A 22,468-nucleotide genomic window follows, 5' to 3' on the forward strand; every position below is an offset into this window, starting at 1 on the left:
TACAGGTGATATTGTTTGCACGATCAAGAGTTTTTTGCATGGAGCTCACTGATGGAAGAACTAGCTGTGCGCCGTTTGGAACCCATTGGGCGTCAAGTAACTGATGGGTCAAGTTTAGAGTTACAGTGGCTAAAAATAACGAAATAACAATAATGACAAACAGAATATTTTAAAAATTGCAGAAACATTTGGATGTGTCCAGTGTTAGGGTTAGGGTTGACTATCCACATTTGGATATGTCCAGTGTCAGGGTTAGGGTTGACTATCCACATCTGGGGTGGGGCTGAGGATTAGGGTTAGGGTTGACTATCCACATCTGGGAGTGGACTAAGGGTTAGGATTAGGGTTGACTATCCACATCTGGGAGTGGGCTAAGGGTTAGGATTAGGGTTGACTATCCACATCTGGGAGTGGGCTGAGGATTAGGGTTAGGGTTGACTATCCACATCTGGGAGTGGGCTAAGGATTAGGGTTAGGGTTGACTATCCACATCTGGGAGTGGGCTAAGGGTTAGGATTAGGGTTGACTATCCACATCTGGGGGTGGGCCGAGGGTTAGGATTAGGGTTGACTATCCACATCTGGGGGTGGGCTGAGGGTTAGGGTTAGGGCTGACTATCCACATCTGGGAGTGGGCCGAGGGTTAGGATTAGGGTTGACTATCCACATCTGGGGGTGGGTCGAGGGTTATGATTAAGGTTGACTATCCACATCTGTGGGTGGGCTAAGGGTTAGGGTTAGGGTTGACTATCAAAATCTGGGGGTGGTCTAAGGGTTAGGGTTAGGGTTGACTATCCACATCTGGGGGTGGGCTGAGGGTTAGGGTTAGGGTTGACTATCAACATCTGGGGGTGGACTGAGGACAGGGTTAGGGTTGACTATCAACATCTGGGGACGAGCTAAGGACAGAGAACCCTGGCTTAGACTCAGCTCTTCCCAAACTATGAAGATAACACATTGGCATCCCATTTGAAAGACAGTTTAATATAAAACTCGCCTCTCAATTTGATTTCATCTTCTGACGCCTTAGTTTTCCAAATTAATAAACATCACATGAAATAACAGGAAACTTGATTCACTTAACAATATCGGCAATTAAGAACATTAAAGGAAGTGCTTGTGCCTCCTCCAAACCTAAAAACGGCCGTTCGTTCTTTCTCAGCTTGGATGGATGGATGGATGAATGAATGAATTGATGGATAGATGAATTGCTGAATAGACACAGACTGACAAACAGATGGACTGACAAATAGGTGGATGGATGGATGCATGGATGGTTGGATGGATGAGTTGATGGATTGAGACAAACAGAACGACACAGACAGACAGACATACAGACATACCGACAGATAAACAGAAATAAAAGAGAGCGATCACAAATTAACGTACTATTTAATCCTATGTGATATAGCTATATAATATTTAATCACAATATATCTGTATAATATTTAATCATAATACAGCTGTATAATATTTATTCATAATATAGTTGTATATCATTTAATAATAATACAGCAGTATGATATTTATTCATAAATAACTGTATAATATTTATTCATAATACATAATAATACAGCTGTGTGATATTTAATCATAATACAGCTTTATAGTATTTAATCATAATACAGATGTGATATTTAATCATAATACAAATAATACAGCTGTATGATTTTTATTCATAATATAGGTGTATAATATTTAATCATAATACAGCTGTATAATATTTAATCATAATACAGCTGTATATTATTTAATCATAATACAGCTGTATGATTTTTATTCATAAAATAGGTGTATAATATTTAATCATAATACAGCTGTATACTATTTAATCATAATACAGCTGCATACTATTTAATCATAATACAGCTGTATGCTATTTAATCATAATACAGCTGTATGATTTTTATTCATAATATAGGTGTATACTATTTAATCGTAATACAACTGTGTGATATTTAATAATAATATACCCGTATTACATTTAATCACAATACAACTGTATAATAGTCAAACACAATAGAGCTGTATGCCTCACCTGGCATCACTCCGTGTGTCTCACACAGATAGGGCAGACTCGAGTTGCACGGCCAACGTATGCCGGTTTGCGCGGAGCTGAAGGTCGGCTGGTCTGTTTGGAAGGCGAAGGCCACTGAACAGTCGTCGCGGTCAGACTGTACCCACACCAAGCTCGTCACGGAGGAGGCAACTGAAAGGTATTTAGGAATCGTTCATAACTGAAAAGCGTTTTCACGTAACGTCTTTAAGTAAAATGGCAGACCGTAGTTTTAATTTGTGAAAAATGGATACTAAGGCCAGTATTTTTTAATTTTTAGGTTTACGAACAAGAACTTTTGTGCACAAAGGTAGGAGGAAGGAAAAATAAAACACCAAAAAACCTGTTTGGGGTGTATCAGTAGGGGTGATTCGGCGGCAAAAAATAATAAATAAAAGTGAAAAAATACGACTTTTTATTTTATTTTTATTTGAGCAAAATTTACGTCAGCGGATTCGTAAACCGAATAATAAAAAAAATACTGGCCCAAGTTTAGTTAACTTACAAACCAGTAACACATTTGGATAAAGTTATAATAAAGTTAAACAATGTCGTTGTCGTGTCTATGTCGTTGGAACGGGGAAATACCCTTAAAAACAGACCAGAACTCGTCTCCATAACAGATATTTCTCAGACGCACGTGCGTTTTTAAATATATAAAACATGCATTTTGTGATATTGGAAACACCAGGATGACCAGAAACACTTCGGATGTAAGAACATTAATAATCTAAACGATAAAATCTAAGTAATGTCTCATTTCAATTATCAATTTTTTTTTATCTAATAGTGAAAAACACGCAGTAGTATAAAGACAGTATAAAGACACGCAGCAGTATAAAGACAGTATAAAGACACGCAGCAGTATAAAGACAGTATAAAGACACGCAGCAGTATAAAGACTATAAATAGTATAAAGACACGCATCAGTATAAAGACAGTATAAAGACAGCCTTCGATGGTGGATCATGGAAGCTTTGTTAAAGCGTCCTTTTGTCTCTGTCTTATGCAGAGATACGATTTTGATCAGCGAATGATTTTGTCATTCATATTCGAAATTCGCTACGGCAGTCGGCAGTGCTGCTGCAAAAATAGCTCTGCGACGGCAGTTTTATCATTATGTTTGTTATTAGATGAACTCAAAGATGATCTGACGGCTGAAATGAAGAGCTGTCACGAAACCAAAATAATTGGGGAAAAGGAGATTTCACATTTCATTTTAACTTATTTTTATGTTTTAAAGCTCAAGCACCCCGCAGCTACCTGGGCTATTTGTCGAGGACAGTGGGTTGATGGTCAGTGGTCAGTGATGAACAAGTTGGTCGTACCACCTTAAAAATCTCCATTAAGTTGTTGACACTCGCTTTAGGAGGGAAACCAGTATTGGAGGGGGGGGGGGGGGGTGGCGAACCAAGTACCTACCGGCCTTAAGGCCAAGGTTAGTGGATAACACATATCTCAAGGACTTAATAAGTCTTCTGAGCTGTCCACACCATCACCAACCTGTCTCAACTGTCCACACCATCACCAACCTGTCTCAACTGTCCACACCATCACCTACCTGTTTCAACTGTCCACACCATCACCTACCTGTCTCAACTGTCCACACCATCACCAACCTGTCTCAACTGTCCACACCATCACCTACCTGTCTCGACTGTCCACACCATCACCAACCTGTCTCAACTGTCCATACCAACACCTACCTGTCCACACCTTCACCTACCTGTCTCAACTGTCCACACTATCACCTACCTGTCTCAACTGTCCACACCATCACCAACCTGTCTCAACTTCCTCCACGAGTGCAGTCTCTGTGTACTTCCCTGCACCCACCTGGCATTCTCGTCCTTTGCCTCTAATAAAGCTGGTCTGACCCACAGCACTAACGACCGCCAGTAATAGGGGAGCATAGTAGGTGGTTATAAGTGTCTCTTAACAATGCCACAAGTAATTACTAACCCTCCAAAATGAGACTAAGCCCACATCAGATGGGGAATGTCAGGTGTGTTGCACGGGTGGCCACAAAAGACAAGCATCTGTCGCGGTTGGAAAGACAAGGACTGGGATGTCGAGATGGACAGGAAAAGAAGTTGAAAGATAGGAGTTGCCAGATCGGGAAGAAATGAGTTTGCAACTCAAAAACAGAAAATAGAAATTCGATTGAGGACCCATTATTAAAGAAATTAACAAATTTGATAAACCATCCACTGATCTTTACATCTAACCTTCCTGTGTACGCTGGAACCGCTGCAATGCACTTGTTGCCAATGATACATGGAACTGGGTTGTGTATCGGCCGAGTTGTTTCCCTTGTTCTTCACACATTTCTTTGGCTTTGTTAAATGTTACAGCCTTTGTGTCCATGCTATAGCATCGATTTGCATAGTAATTTCCAAACGTCCCCGTTCCGCATATACTAACTATAAAAGAAAACATTTAAAATACATATATACATGTACTGTATATTATACTATACAGTCAAACATCGTTATCTCGAACTCTGTTATCTCATCACACCAAAATATCAGAGGTTGAGAAATCTTCCCATGGCATTATGTTTATCTCGAATCACCGTTATCTCGAGTTATTTGGTTTAGTCCATTCAACATCTAGATAACAAGACCTACTCATAACAACACTGATAAGAAATGCAATTATATGACATGATATCTGCCAGGGTGACTTCATCCACCACGTCTGACCAATGCATAAAGCTGATCCATACTATTATATTATTAAATGGGAGTCTTCAATCGTGGATTAGTGCTTGAATTTTTACTATCATTTCAGATAAAATATTCGTTTGAACAGAGAGAGAGAGAGAGAGAGAGAGAGAGAGAGAGAGAGAGAGAGAGAGAGAGAGAGAGAGAGAGAGAGAGAGAGAGAGAGAGAGAGAGAGAGAGAGAGAGAGAGAATTGCAGCAGAATATACTGACTGAGGAATGGAGATATTATATCTTACTATATTATCATATTTTTTACTTGTGTATCCACGAGTAGAATCATACCTTGTCTTACTCCACTATATCTGTAGCCATGGCTCTGACAAATGAATGGCAGTTTTTTCTCACAGTCGGTCATTGTTACCACGGCATTCTGTGCGACCGTCTGCACAGCTCTCTTAATTCTTCGAATGATCCCAGGTAAATATGCAGCTCGCTTTCGACGACGGTTGTCGCGTCTGTTGTAATCAGAATACAATCCAGTCGGCTTTTTCTCCACTTGTCTGCCGTTGCCCGTGATAAGCTCGAGTTCTCGTAACACATCTTGGTGTGGAGCCGCTGCCCAGTCTACCAACGTTTGCAATTAATAGAACATGTTAATGACTGACATCATTTGTAGCACAGTTGGGTTGTTTTCCCAATGCACATTATTGCAATAAATCTGTATAACCGCACACTTGTTCAACCCCGCCTCTCACTGAGCTGACGTCATTATTACGTCATGCAACGTCACTTAGCGGTGTGGTGCAAATCGGTTACCGCCTACACTTACTCATGTTATGAATACGTATTGTACTGTCGATGTTTTGTATGACAGTAGATAGACGCTCATGCTGTTGCGCTCGGGACTACCGGCTGTCAGTCAGCTTTAACCTAATTATGACAAACATGTTCTTGTTAGAGTATCACTGTCTATATATTCAATCAGGTGTCTGTTTCCACTGCCTCAGATTTAATGTTATGTCCTAATATAAATTACTATGAGGTATAAATCAGTTGGGCTGCTACAAACATTAGAACGACCAGAACTACCATGTAGATACAGACACTAATGCAATATGTCGATACAGACACTGATGTAATATGTAGATACACACTGATGCAATATGTAGATACAGACACTGATGCAATATGTAGATACAGACACTGATGCAATATGTAGATACAGACACTGATGCAATATGTCGATACAGACACTGATGCAATATGTCGATACAGACACTGATGCAATACGTCGATACAGACAGATGCAATACGTCGATACAGACACTGATGCAATATGTCGATACAATATGTAGATACAGACACTAATGCAATATGTAGATACAGACACTGATGCAATATGTCGATACAGACACTGATGCAATACGTCGATACAGACACTGATGCAATATGTCGATACAGACACTGATGCAATATATCGATACAGACACTGATGCAATATGTAGATACAGACGATACTGATGCAATATGTAGATACAGACGATACAGATACTGATGCAATATGTCGATACAGACACTGATGCATTCTGTCGATACAGACACTGATGCAATATGTCGATACAATATGTAGATACAGACACTGATGCAATATGTCGATACAGACACTGATGCAATACGTCGATACAGACAGATGCAATACGTCGATACAGACACTGATGCAATATGTCGATACAATATGTAGATACAGACACTAATGCAATATGTAGATACAGACACTGATGCAATATGTCGATACAGACACTGATGCAATACGTCGATACAGACACTGATGCAATATGTCGATACAGACACTGATGCAATATATCGATACAGACACTGATGCAATATGTAGATACAGACGATACTGATGCAATATGTAGATACAGACGATACAGATACTGATGCAATATGTCGATACAGACACTGATGCATTCTGTCGATACAGACACTGATGCAATATGTAGATACAATATGTAGATACAGACACTGATGCAATATGTAGATACAGACACTGATGTAATATGTAGATACAGACACTGATGCAATATGTCGATACAGACACTGATGCAATATGTCGATACAGACACTGATGCAATATGTCGATACAGTTTGTGATGCAATATGTCGATACAGCCTTCTGTTTGCAATACGTCGATACAGACACTGATGCAATATGTCGATACAATATGTAGATACAGACACTGATGCAATATGTAGATACAGACACTGATGCAATATGTCGATACAGACACTGATGCAATATGTCGATACAGACACTGATGCAATATGTCGATACAGACACTGATGCAATACGTCGATACAGACACTGATGCAATATGTCGATACAGACACTGATGTAATATGTAGATACAGACACTGATGCAATATGTAGATACAGACACTGATGCAATATGTCGATACAGACACTGATGCAATATGTAGATACAGACACTGATGCAATATGTAGATACAGACACTGATGTAATATGTAGATACAGACACTGATGCAATATGTAGATACAGACACTGATGTAATATGTAGATACAGACACTGATGCAATATGTAGATACAGACACTGATGCAATATGTCGATACAATATGTAGATACAGACACTGATGTAATATGTAGATACAGACACTGATGCAATATGTCGATACAGACACTGATGTAATATGTAGATACTGATGCAATATGTAGATACAGACACTGATGCAATATGTCGATACAATATGTAGATACAGACACTGATGCAATATGTAGATACAGACACTGATGCAATATGTCGATACAGACACTGATGCAATATGTCGATACAGACACTGATGCAATATGTCGATACAGCCACTGATGCAATACGTCGATACAGACACTGATGCAATATGTCGATACAATATGTAGATACAGACACTGATGCAATATGTAGATACAGACACTGATGCAATATGTCGATACAGACACTGATGCAATATGTCGATACAGACACTGATGCAATATGTCGATACAGACACTGATGCAATACGTCGATACAGACACTGATGCAATATGTCGATACAGACACTGATGTAATATGTAGATACAGACACTGATGCAATATGTAGATACAGACACTGATGCAACATGTCGATACAATATGTAGATACAGACACTGATGCAATATGTAGATACAGACACTGATGTAATATGTAGATACAGACACTGATGCAATATGTAGATACAGACACTGATGTAATATGTAGATACAGACACTGATGCAATATGTAGATACAGACACTGATGCAATATGTCGATACAATATGTAGATACAGACACTGATGTAATATGTAGATACAGACACTGATGCAATATGTCGATACAGACACTGATGTAATATGTAGATACTGATGCAATATGTAGATACAGACACTGATGCAATATGTCGATACTCCGTGTGATACAGACACTGATGCAATATGTGTGATACAGACACTGATGTAATATGTCGATACAGACACTGATGCAATATGTAGATACAGACTCTGATGTAATATGTCGATTCTGACACTGTTCAATATGTCGATACAGACACTGATGCAATATGTCGACCTCGTGTGTTACCTCGTGTGTAGATACAGACACTGATGTAATCTGTAGTTACCTCACTGATGTTAATATGTCTGCCTGTGACACTCCGTGTGTATAACCATTCTGACTGTGTTACCTCGTGTGTTAACCATTCTGACTGTGTTGCTCCGTGTGTTACAGATTCTGTTTGTGTTATGTCGTGTGTTAACACTGATGCAATATGTAGTTACAGACCGTGTGTTAATATGTCGATACTTGTGTTGATGCAATATGTGTTACAGACACTTCTGCATGTGTTACCTACTGATGCAATATGTAGATTCTGACACTGTGTAATATGTAGATGTTAACACTTCTGCAATGTGTTAATACAGACACTGTGCAATATAACCCTACTGTTTGTGTTGCAGTACGTCGATACAGACACTGATGCAATTTGTCGTTACAGACTCTGATGCAATATGTCGATACAGACACTGATGTCTGTAGATTCAGACACTGATGTTAACGATTCTGACACTGATGCATTCTGTCGTGTGATACGTGTGTTACAGACTTCTGCCTGTGTTACCTCGTGTGTTAACCACTGATGTAATATGTCGATACAGACTGTGTTGCAGTATGTCAATACAGACACTGATGCAATATGTCGTTACAGACCCTTCTCGTCTGTGTTATCTAGTGTGTTAAGACTTCTGTTTGTGTAGACCTCGTGTGTTAACCCTTCTGATGTGTTATCTCGTGTGTTAACCCTTCTGTTTGTGTTACCTCGTGTGTTAAGACTTCTGTTTGTGTTATCTCGTGTGTTAAGACTTCTGTTTGCAATATGTTACCTCGTGTGTTAACCCTTCTGTCTGTTTTACCTCGTGTGTTAACCCTTCTGACTGTTTTACCTCGTGTGTTAACCCTTCTGTCTGTGTTACTCCGTGTGTTAACCCTTCTGTCTGTGTTATCTGTGTGTTAATTCTGTTTGTGTTACCTCGTGTGTTAACCCTTCTGTAATGTGTATCTCGTGATACAGACACTGTTTGTGCAATTGTGTGTTACAGACACTGATGCAATATGTAGACAGACACTGATGTAATATGTCGATACAGATTCTGATGTGTTACCTGTGTGATACAGATTCTGCCTGTGTTATCGTGTGTTAGAGATTCTGTCTGTGTTATGTCGATACAGACACTGTGTTAATATGTCGATACAGACACTGTCTGTGTTACTCCGTGTGTTAAGACTTCTGATGTAATATGGTGTTACAGACACTGATTGTTATGTCGATACAGACACTGATGTAATATGTAGTTACAGACTCTGATGCAATATGTAGATAACCCTTCTGATGCAATGTGTCAATACAGTCTCTGTGTGTTAACCATTCTGTTTGTGTTACCTCGTGTGTTAACCATTCTGTCTGTGTTACCTCGTGTGTTAACCCTTCTGTTTGTGTTATCTCGTGTGTTAACCCTTCTGTTTGTGTTACCTCGTGTGTTAACCATTCTGCCTGTGTTACCGCGTGTGTTAACCATTCTGTCTGTGTTATCTCGTGTGTTAACCATTCTGTTTGTGTTACCTCGTGTGTTAACCCTTCTGTCTGTGTTATCTCGTGTGTTAACCATTCTGTTTGTGTTACCTCGTGTGTTAACCATTCTGTCTGTGTTATCTCGTGTGTTAACCCTTCTGTTTGTGTTACCTCGTGTGTTAACCCTTCTGTTTGTGTTACCTCGTGTGTTAACCCTTCTGTCTGTGTTATCTCGTGTGTTAACCATTCTGTTTGTGTTACCTCGTGTGTTAACCCTTCTGCCTGTGTTACCTCGTGTGTTAACCATTCTGCCTGTGTTACCTCGTGTGTTAACCCTTCTGTCTGTGTTACTCCGTGTGTTAACCCTTCTGTCTGTGTTACTCCGTGTGTTAACCATTCTGTCTGTGTTATCTCGTGTGTTAACCATTCTGTTTGTGTTACCTCGTGTGTTAACCATTCTGTCTGTGTTACCTCGTGTGTTAACCATTCTGTCTGTGTTACTCCGTGTGTTAACCATTCTGTCTGTGTTACCTCGTGTGTTAACCCTTCTGTCTGTGTTACTCCGTGTGTTAACCATTCTGTTTGTGTTACCTCGTGTGTTAACCATTCTGTCTGTGTTACCTCGTGTGTTAACCATTCTGTTTGTGTTATCTCGTGTGTTAACCCTTCTGTCTGTGTTACCTCGTGTGTTAACCCTTCTGTTTGTGTTACCTCGTGTGTTAACCCTTCTGTCTGTGTTACCTCGTGTGTTAACCATTCTGTTTGTGTTACCTCGTGTGTTAACCCTTCTGTTTGTGTTATCTCGTGTGTTAACCCTTCTGTTTGTGTTACCTCGTGTGTTAACCCTTCTGTTTGTGTTATCTCGTGTGTTAACCCTTCTGTTTGTGTTACCTCGTGTGTTAACCCTTCTGTTTGTGTTACCTCGTGTGTTAACCCTTCTGTTTGTGTTACCTCGTGTGTTAACCCTTCTGTCTGTGTTGTCTCGTGTGTTAACCCTTCTACGTCCAGGTGCATTCGCAGCTGATCGTTTTCGAATTCCCACTTTATCAGCGGTCTGGGTCCGTGACGTCACTGGAAGGAGCGCTCGCCCGCACAGTTTGTCACCGTCCAGTGATGGTTCCCCTACTGCCCACTGCCAGGTATCGGAAAACCTAACAACAAAAATAACAAACATATAATCGTCGTGAATTTTAATTAACCTCTGTGTAACATTCAAACTTTGCATCCGCTCGGTATAGTGGTATTACTAGACACTAACATGTACATACACTTGACTAATGTGTGTATAATGTCACTTAGTTTAAGCAAATCAAATGTTCACCTCCCCCACTTTGAAGATCATGCACTCCATTTATGTATTACATGACGTAACCTTGTATAGCCCCTCATCCACCCCATATAACGTGTTTGTTTGGGGGTTTTAAACTTCCGGCATGTGTGGAATTCAAACAATAGGTTTTTGATAGCCTGTACGATCTCAAAATATGTCGTTAACATTCCTAATTGTGAAACAACTATGGTACAAGTATTCCATATATTATACGCTAACCACCCTTCTATGATCCACTATCCGTAGCTTGGCCTTAAGAGGATAGCCACACCCCTTTGAAATCCACGAGGATAGCCACACCCCTTTGAAATCCACGAGGATAGCCACAGCCCTAGGAGATCCACGAGGACAGCCACACCCCTAGGAGATCCACGAGGACAGCCACACCCCTAGGAGATCCACGGGGACAGCCACACCCCTAGGAGCTCCTCGAGGACAGCCACACCCCTAGGAGATCCACGAGGACAGCCACACCCCTAGGAGACCCACGAGGACAGCCACAGCCCTAGGAGATCCTCGAGGACAGCCACACCCCTAGGAGATCCACGAGGACAGCCACACCCCTAGGAGATCCTCGAGGATAGCCACACCCCTAGGAGATCCACGAGGACAGCCACACCCCTAGGAGATCCACGGGGACAGCCACACCCCTAGGAGCTCCTCGAGGACAGCCACACCCCTAGGAGATCCACGAGGACAGCCACACCCCTAGGAGACCCATGAGGACAGCCACAGCCCTAGGAGATCCTCGAGGACAGCCACACCCCTAGGAGATCCACGAGGATAGCCACACCCCTAGATATCCACGGGAACAGCCACACCCCTAGGAGATCCACGAGGATAGCCACACCCCTAGGAGATCCACGAGGACAGCCACAGCCCTAGGAGATCTACGGGGACAGCCACACCCCTTTCAGATCCACGAGGATAGCCACAACCCTTTGAAATCTGCAAGGATAGCCACACCCCTAGGAGATCCACGAGGATAGTCACACCCCTTGGAGATCCACGAGGATAGCCACACCCCTAGGAGATCCACGAGGATAGCCACACCCCTAGGAGATCCACGAGGATAGCCACACCCCTTTGAGATCCACGAGGATAGCCACATCCCTAGGAGATCCACGAGGACAGCCACACCCCTTTGAGATCCGCGAGGACAGCCACACCCCTAGGAGATCCGCGGGATAGCCACACCCCTTTGAGATCCGCGAGGATAGCCACACCCCTAGGAGATCCGCGAGGATAGCCACACCCCTGGGAGATCCACGAGGATAGCCACACCCCTAGGAGATCCGCGAGGATAGCCACACCCCTAGGAGATCCGCGAGGATAGCCACACCCTTTGAGATCCACGAGGACAGCCACACCCCTAGGAGATCCACGAGGACAGCCACACCCCTAGCAGATTCGCGAGGATAGCCACACCCCTAGGCGATCCGTAAGGACAGCCACACCCCTAGCAGATCCGTAAGGAAACCCCCTAGATGTTTTCATTATCAGCATGGTGAGTATTGTTGTTTTAGTTATATCTTAAACAGGTTTGTATTATTGTTTTATTTGTATCACTTCTGGTGAGTATTGTTGTTTTATTTGTATCACTACAAGTGAGTATTGTTGTTTTATTTGTATCATTACAGGTGAGTATTGTTTTATTTGTATCACTACAGGTGAGTATTGTTGTTTTATTTGTATCATTACAGGTTTGTATTATTGTTTTATTTGTATCACTACAGGTGAGTATTGTTTTATTTGTATCACTACAGGTGAGTATTGTTGTTTTATTTGTGTCACTACTGGTGAGTATTGTTGTTTTATTTGTGTCACTACAGGTGAATATTGATGTTTTATTGTGTCACTACAGGTGAGTATTGATGTTTTATTTGTGTCACTACATGTGAGTATTGTTGTTTTATTTGTGTCACTACAGGTGAGTATTGTTTTATTTGTATCACTACAGGTGAGTATTGTTGTTTTATTTGTATCACTACAGGTGTGTATTGTTGTTTTATTTGTGTCACTACAGGTGAGTATTGTTTTATTTGTGTCACTACAGGTGAGTATTGTTTTATTTGTATCACTACAGGTGAGTATTGTTGTTTTATTTGTATCACTACAGGTGTGTATTGTTGTTTTATTTGTATCACTACAGGTGTGTATTGTTGTTTTATTTGTATCATTACAGGTGAGTATTGTTGTTTTATTTGTATCACTACAGGTGAGTATTGTTTTATTTGTATCACTACAGGTGAGTATTGTTGTTTTATTTGTATCATTACAGGTGAGTATTGTTGTTTTATTTGTATCATTACAGGTTTGTATTATTGTTTTATTTGTATCACTACAGGTGAGTATTGTTTTATTTGTATCACTACAGGTGAGTATTGTTGTTTTATTTGTGTCACTACAGGTGAGTATTGTTTTATTTGTGTCACTACAGGTGAGTATTGTTTTATTTGTGTCACTACAGGTGAGTATTGTTGTTTTATTTATCACTAAAATAAAGTCACTATTGTTGTTTTATTTTTATCTTAAACAATGTTTTTAAAAATTGCAAATAATGCCATCTATTAATTACAGAATAGATGAATTTATCTAAGGAAGGGAAATCGTATTTGGTAATGTTACGGCAAGCTTAGAAACCGTTTCAAACACTGGCTTGTTCGCAGCGGTCAGAGTAACAACGAGCATAATATCCGGTTTATTGCCGCCCTTTTTCATTCCTTTGTCTGAAACCAACCATATCAGTTTGAAGAAAAAAAAAATTGGCACAAAAATAGTAAATAAACCCATCCCTCCCACCCATTGTTGAGAATGTGTTAAGATAGAAAGATACTGCTGTTGTGTGTTTTCTTTTGCAGTGATGCTGTTGCAGAGCTTGGATCTGTGCCAGATTGTGAAGCTGCAAGAAGTCTGGACATATAGTAACATGCAGCAGCCTAACACTGTGTTTTGTGTTCACCATGTTTTGTGTTGTGGTCTATCGCTTTTCCAGAGGTTTTTACACAATGTTCAAAGTAAAAGTTTAGTGTTTTTCCCTGGTTTTTAGTGCGAGACCTTCATGGATATTTCTCAATTTAGTGTGTTGCTGGACTTGTTCGTAGAGCAAAGTGACAATCATATTCAATCAGTGATATTCCTGAAACAGTCACAAATTTGTAGAATGTGATTACATATCATATTTTCTGTTTAGTTATTAATGACTATCGGAGACATCATTAGAAGCTATCTTGGAACTTTTGAAATATTTATATAGGATTATAAATAATAGATTTGATTAACTTATTATCTTTATTATAACATGGCACGGTTGGGTTACATGACACATGGCGATTACAGGTTGCTTAAAGTAACAGTATAGGCAATGTACATATGTATATATTTTTGGGGGGAATTATTATTAACAGTTAAAAACCTTTTGGCCTCTGTCATCCCAGGGTCAAGGGGAAATAACTGATGAGTAGTAAATATTAACAGTTAAAACACTTGGCCTCTGTTTCCCAGGGTCAAAGGGAAATAACTGCCAGAAATTATTAATACGGTATTTGATTGTTGGGGCTCGCCATAATGGTGTTGTCGGCAGCCCAGTTGTGTTGTATTATGTTGTCGCTATTGGGGCTCGCCATAAATGGTGTTGTCGGCAGCCCAATAAAATATAATGTAATTCAGCCGTGACCCAAAATATTTGCCACATTTACATTAACCATCATTTATATTAGACCTAGTAAATCCATATATATATACCTGTTTAGAAAATAAATTATGTATTGAGATCATGTTGTTGTCTTGAAACTTATCTTTGATAAATACAAAATATTTTTTTTTATGTTTCCAAAATAACATTCCTTTTCTTTCTACGTCAATCAAATCTGTATGTATTGCAAAAACAACCACCCTACAATTATAATATATATTTTGACTGTAATGAGGTACAATTGATCACGATAAACATCGACATATAGTTGCCATAGGCCATGTTTATCTTAATTTGCTAATGTAGACCTAGATTTCCTATTGCGGCCTTGAATTACCTGGTGACTAATTCTCTTAAAATTCCAGATAGAAGAATAGCGTATGTTTACGGCCATATTTACGACTTACAGTGTATCGGAAATGGGAGCCAGTCGATAGCAAACCGCGAAAAGAGCTTTCTCCATCCATGCGAGACGTGGAGTGAGTTGGTGGAGACTCGATAACAAACACCAGGTCGTCAGATTATCCGTCAGACTGGGCTACTCCTGTTTTCTAGCCATCTGATGTTCACCACTTACGTACATGAAGTCGGGTGTTACGCCTGCGCGGATCCAGGCAAAGTGTGCTGAGGGTACTCACCCCCACCCTACCACCCGAAGTTTGAAGTATCCCGTAACATCTATATTAATTATCAGATAAATACAGCAGTTCTACGTGTATTTCGTTTTACTGGACGACATGCAGTATCTTGTCACATTGGTGTGTGCCTTTTGAAATGTTGCACCACCCCAGCTATAATAAGCTATAATGAACACTGAACTACAATAAACACTGAGCTACAGTGAACACTGAGCTATAATGAACACTGAACTACAATGAACAGTGAGCTACAGTGAATACTGAGCTATAATGAACACTGAACTACAATGAACACTGAGCTACAATGAACACTGAACTACAATGACCACTGAACTACAGTGAACACTGAGCTACAATGAACACTGAACTACAATGGACACTGAACTACAATGAACACTGAACTACAATGAACACTAAGCTATAATGAACACTGAGCTACAGTGAACACTGAACTACATTGAACACTGAGTTATAATAAACACTGATTTACAATGAACATTAAGCTATAATGAACACTGAGCTACAATGGACACTGAACTACAATGTACACAGAGCTATAATGAACATTAATTTACAATGAACACTGACCTACAATGAACACTGACCTATATTAAAAACTATATTGAACACTAAGATATAATGAACACTGAGCTATACTGAACTATACTGAACACTGAGCTATAATGAACACTGAGCTATAATGAACACTAAGTTATAATGAACACTAAGATATAGTGAACACTGAGCTATAATGAACAGTGAGCTATAATGAACACTAAGTTATAGTGAACACTGAGCTATAATGAACACTGAGCTATAATGAACAGTGAGCTATAATGAACACTAAGATATAGTGAACACTGAGCTATAATGAACACTGTGCTACAGTGAACACTGAGCTATAATGAACACTTAACCACAGTGAACACTGAGCTATAATGAACACTGAGTTATAGCTTATATATATGTAGGCCTAAACAATTTTGTAATTCGAGTCGACGATGACGACGACGTTTCTTACGTCTGTGGAGTTGTGGGGTTGACTCCATCCAGCAGCAGTTTTCCATCTCTGACGTGAATACCTGACCACGTTATGTTGATTCCTGTAAAAGAAAATCAGTAACTCGTAAAAATACGTGATGTTGATTCTCGGATAAAGCAAAACTAGTAATGTTGATTCCTGGGTTTATAAAAACCCCAGTAACTTGTAAAAACTCAGTGAACCCAAGTAACTCGTGAATAAAAAAAGCAATTGTAAAAATACATGATGTTGATTCCTGTGTGAAACACCAGTATCTTGTAACACCATGTGATGTTAATTCCTGGACAAGAAAAACAGTAACTATTTTTAAAAAACGTATGTTTGTTGATACCTTGAGTTTTGAGAGAGTCTCTCAAGAGAGAGAGAGAGAGAGAGAGAGAGAGAGAGAGAGAGAGAGAGAGAGAGAGAGAGAGAGAGAGAGAGAGAGAGAGAGAGAGAGAGAGAGAGAGAATAGAGAGAGAGATAGAGAGAGAGAGAGAGAGAGAGAGAGAGAGAGCGTGCGTGCGTATGTTTGTGTTTTATGAGCGGCGTGTTATTAATTAAAACAAATGGTGCACACGAGAAAAGATCTGTTAGCGTATAAATCTCGACCCCTACCGTTCTGTGTGAGGAGATCCGACAGCAGGTTGCTTCTCAGTTGGCGCTGTTCCCCCGGGTCAGCGAGAAACCCTCCGTGAACGTGGCAGAATGTCCACGCCTCGTGCCACGTGCCCGCTGAACCAATCATGACACACTGCTCCTCGCTCACCATAGTCCAGCCAGGGAGACACTGACCAAGAGCTGACAATGAATCAGGGAACATTTAGAAGGAAAACTGTATCAGCGATTGGGTGTGAAACACAGGTATAAACATCAACATAAGCGTTCTAAACTGTACCAGCTATTGGGTGTCAAACACGGGTATAAACATCAATATAAGCGTTCTAAACTGTACCAGCTATTGGGTGTCAAACACAGGTATAAACATCAATATAAGCGTTCTAAACTGTACCAGCTATTGGGTGTCAAACACAGGTATAAACATCAATATAAGCGTTCTAAACTGTACCAGCTATTGGGTGTCAAACACAGGTATAAACATCAATATAAGCGTTCGAAACTGTACCAGCTACTGGGTGTCAAACACGGGTATAAACATCAATATAAGCGTCCTAAACTGTAGCAGCTATTGGGTGTCAACAGGTATAAACATCAATATAAGCGTTCTAAACTGTAGCAGCTACTGGGTGTCAAACAGGTATAAACATCAATATAAGCGTTCTAAACTGTACCAGCTACTGGGTGTCAAACACAGGTATAAACATCAATATAAGCGTTCTAAACTGTACCAGCTACTGGATATCAAACACAGGTATAAACATCAATATAAGAGTTATAAACTGTATCAGCGATTGGGTGTCAAACACAGGTATAAACATCAATATAAGCGTTCTAAACTGTATCAGCGATTGGGTGTCAAACACAGGTATAAAGATCAATATAAGCGTTCTAAACTGTACCAGCTATTGGGTGTCAAACACAGGTATAAATATCAATATAAGCGTTCTAAACTGTATCAGCTATTGGGTGTCAGTCAAAGGTATAAACATCAATACAAGAGTTCTAATCTGAATCAGCCATTGGGTGTTAACCACAGGTATCATATCATCACCATGAATGTCGTCAGATGTTTAATTATTACTTCCTACATCAATGTATCACGACTATGACTGCTGTAAGGTGTTCAATAATTACTTTCTACATCAATGTATCACGATTGTGACTGTCATAAGATGTTTAATAATTACTTTCTAAAATGCTTATCATCACTAACAAGGTCATAAGATGTTTGCTTATCATCACTAACAAGGTCATAAGATGTTTGCTTATCATCACTAACAAGGTCATAAGATTTTTAATAATTACTTTTTATTTCAATTTACAATGTTCGAGATTAACGGTATCCCGATATCCCGGGGATACCAGAATTTAATTTTGGATACCAGACTTCAAGAACCCAGTATCCCACCGGGATGCCATATAATCCTAAATTCTCAGGTGGGATCCAAATTTTGAAATGTTAGTATCCAATTGGGATACTGGCCAAATTTTTTAATCTAGAACACTGGCTTATCATCATTAAGAAGGTCATAAGATGTTTAATAATTACTTTCTACAATGCTTATCAGCACTAAGAAGGTCATAACATGTTTAATAATAACTTCTAGAATGCTTATCATCACTAAGACGGTCATAAGATGTTTAATAATTACTTCTAGAATGCTTATCATCACTAAGACGGTCATAAGATGTTTTATAATTATTTCTAGACAGCTTATCATCACTAAGACGGTCATAAGATGTTTAATAATTACTTCTACAATGCTTATCATCACTAAGACGGTTATAAGATGTTTTATAGTTACTTTCTACAATGCTTATCATCACTAAGACGGTCATAAGATTTTTAATAATTACTTTTACAATGCTTATCATCACTAAGACGGGCATAAGATGTTTTATAGTTACTTTCTACAATGCTTATCATCCCTAAGACGGTCATAGGGTGTTTAATAATTACTTCTAGAATGCTTATCATCACTAAGACGGTCATAAGATGTTTAATAATTACTTTCTAGAATGCTTATCATCACTAAGACGGTCATAAGATGTTTAATAATTACTTCTAGAATGCTTATCATCACTAAGACGATCATAAGATGTTTTATAATTATTTCTAGAATGCTTATCATCACTAAGACGGTCATAAGATTTTTAATAATTACTTCTACAATGCTTATCATCACTAAGACGGTCATAAGATGTTTTATAGTTACTTTCTACAATGCTTATCATCACTAAGACGGTCATAAGATTTTTAATAATTACTTCTACAATGCTTATCATCACTAAGATGGTTATAAGATGTTTTATAGTTACTTTCTACAATGCTTATCATCACTAAGACGGTCATAAGATTTTTAATAATTACTTTTACAATGCTTATCATCACTAAGACGGTCAAAAGATGTTTAATAATTACTTTCTACAATGCTTATCAGCACTAAGAAGGTCATAAGATGTTTAATAATTACTTCTAGAATGCTTATCATCACTAAGACGGTCATAAGATGTTTTATAATTACTTCTAGAATGCTTATCATCACTAAGACGGTCTAAGATGTTTAATAATTACTTTCTACATTGCTTATCATCACTAAGAAGGTCATAAGATGTTTAATAATTATTTCTAGAATGCTTATCATCACTAAGACGGTCATAAGATGTTTAATGATTACTTTCTAGAATGCTTATCATCACTAAGACGGTCATAAGATTTTTAATAATTACTTCTAGAATACTTATCATCACTAAGACGGTCATAAGTTTTTTTTAAATTACTTCTACAATGCTTATCATCACTAAAACGGTCATAAGATTTTTAATAATTACTTTCTAGAATGCTTGTCATCACTAAGAAGGTCATACGATGTTTAATAATTACTTTCTATAATGCTTATCATCACTAAGACGGTCATAAGATTTTTAATAATTACTTCTACAATGCTTATCATCACTAAGACGGTCATAAGATGTTTTATAATTACTTTCTAGAATGCTTATCATCACTAAGACGGTCTTAAGGTGTTTAATAATTACTTCTACAATGCTTATCATCACTAAGAAGGTCATAAGATGTTTAATAATTACTTTCTACAATGCTTATCATCACTAAGACGGTCATAAGATGTTTAATAATTACTTCTAGAATGCGTATCATCACTAAGACGGTCATAAGATGTTTAATAATTACTTCTAGAATGCTTATACAACTTCCATGTGACTAGTTGCATGGTGCTGTGTAGAATATCACTAAGACGGTCATAAGATGTTTAATAATTACTTTCTAGAATGCTTATCATCACTAAGACGGTCATAAGATGTTTAATAATTACTTTCTAGAATGCTTATAATCACTAAGATGTTCATAAGATGTTTAATAATTACTTCTAGACTGCTTATCATCACTAAGAAGGTCATAAGATGTTTAATAATTACTTCTAGAATGCTTATCATCACTAAGACGGTCATAAGATTTTTAATAATTACTTCTACAATGCTTATCATCACTAAGACGGTCATAAGATGTTTTATAATTACTTTCTAGAATGCTTATCATCACTAAGACGGTCTTAAGGTGTTTAATAATTACTTCTACAATGCTTATCATCACTAAGAAGGTCATAAGGTGTTTAATAATTACATCTAGAATGCTTATCATCACTAAGACGGTCATAAGATTTTTAATAATTACTTCTACAATGCTTATCATCACTAAAAATGTCATAAGATGTTTAATAATTACTTTCTACAATGCTTATCATCACTAAGACGGTCATAAGATGTTTAATAATTACTTCTAGAATGCGTATCATCACTAAGACGGTCATAAGATGTTTAATAATTACTTCTAGAATGCTTATCATCACTAAGACGGTCATAAGATGTTTAATAATTACTTTCTAGAATGCTTATCATCACTAAGACGGTCATAAGATGTTTAATAATTACTTTCTAGAATGCTTATAATCACTAAGATGTTCATAAGATGTTTAATAATTACTTCTAGACTGCTTATCATCACTAAGAAGGTCATAAGATGTTTAATAATTACTTTCCACAAACAAAAGCAATAAGATCGTCGCCGTAGCCCGGATGTTCATGTTTATGTCGTCTTCCAGCGATCCCCTTTACGATAGCAAGAAGCCTGAAAGAATAAGAACAAGCAGAAAGATGTAGATTATAAACAATAGCTACAGTTGTTAAAGGAACCTTTTGTTTTAACTACACGGCTATTGGGCGTCTACTATTGGATCATTTTTCCACATTGGGGGTAACAGATAGAGAGCGAGGGGAATAACTGAAACTATTTCACTCGGGTCATAACCATGATACGCAAAAGACGTTCGTTTAATGTCCTATAAACTGATATAATTTTATTAATATTATTAATATTTATATTAATTACTTGTTAGTATCTGGTGTATAACGTCTATCCCATGTTAGTTATGACCTCTTCTGAGTTTAATTTGTTTAACGACACCATTAAGTTAATAAGCATTTGGTAATTCTAAATTATAGTCTTAGAGAGGAAACCCGCTAAATGTTTCCACTAATAGCAAGGGATCTTTTACATGTACCATCCCACAGGCAGGATAGTACATACCAATACCTTTGATATACTAGTCGGGCATGTTCTGAGAGTAAAGACACACCTCAACAACCAGGTCAGCTCAGGTCATATCAAACTCATTACAGGCGTCGACCCAGGGGCCGAGGGGATGGACACCCAAACTCACGACGAAAAACAAGTTCACATGTTTGAAGGTATATTATATAACTTATACGTTAATATACAACTTCCATGTGACTAGCTGCATGGTGCTGTGTAGACTATCCGCTAATACACAACTTCCATGTGACTAGTTGCATGGTGCTGTGTAGACTATCCGCTAATATACAACTTCCATGTGACCAGTTGCATGCTGCTGTGTAGACTATCCACTAATATACAACTTCCATGTGACCAGTTGCATGGTGCTGTGTAGACTATCCGCTAATATACAACTTCCATGTGACTAGTTGCATGGTGCTGTGTAGACTATCCACTAATATACAACTTCCATGTGACTAGTTGCATGGTGCTGTGTAGACTATCCGCTAATATACAACTTCCATGTGACTAGTTGCATGGTGCTGTGTAGACTATCCACTAATATACAACTTCCATGTGACTAGTTGCATGGTGCTGTGTAGACTCCCCGCTAATATACAACTTCCATGTGACTAGTTGCATGGTGCTGTGTAGAATATCCGCTAATATACAACTTCCATGTGACTAGTTGCATGGTGCTGTGTAGACTATCCGCTAATATACAAC

General features: G+C 38.7%; 1 protein-coding gene across 1 annotated transcript in view; it reads right to left on the reverse strand.

The window, feature by feature from the left end:
• LOC121387560 overlaps positions 1 to 22,468 on the reverse strand; it is a 71,033-nt gene that overhangs the window by 44,998 nt on the left and 3,567 nt on the right. Inside the window, exons 2-9 of the mRNA XM_041518715.1 lie at positions 21,203 to 21,295; positions 17,146 to 17,328; positions 16,528 to 16,609; positions 10,796 to 10,995; positions 5,066 to 5,347; positions 4,284 to 4,478; positions 2,038 to 2,208; positions 1 to 129 (exon numbers count right to left, since the gene is read on the reverse strand). The exon at positions 1 to 129 is cut by the window's left edge and continues 219 nt beyond it. Of these exons, the coding sequence (XP_041374649.1) occupies positions 1 to 129; positions 2,038 to 2,208; positions 4,284 to 4,478; positions 5,066 to 5,347; positions 10,796 to 10,995; positions 16,528 to 16,609; positions 17,146 to 17,328; positions 21,203 to 21,251 (1,291 nt within the window). The 5' untranslated portion in view covers positions 21,252 to 21,295. The remainder of the gene's footprint in view (positions 130 to 2,037; positions 2,209 to 4,283; positions 4,479 to 5,065; positions 5,348 to 10,795; positions 10,996 to 16,527; positions 16,610 to 17,145; positions 17,329 to 21,202; positions 21,296 to 22,468) is intronic.

This window comes from Gigantopelta aegis, chromosome 13 (genome assembly GCF_016097555.1).
Source record: "Gigantopelta aegis isolate Gae_Host chromosome 13, Gae_host_genome, whole genome shotgun sequence".
In the NCBI taxonomy this organism is placed as follows: domain Eukaryota; kingdom Metazoa; phylum Mollusca; class Gastropoda; order Neomphalida; family Peltospiridae; genus Gigantopelta; species Gigantopelta aegis.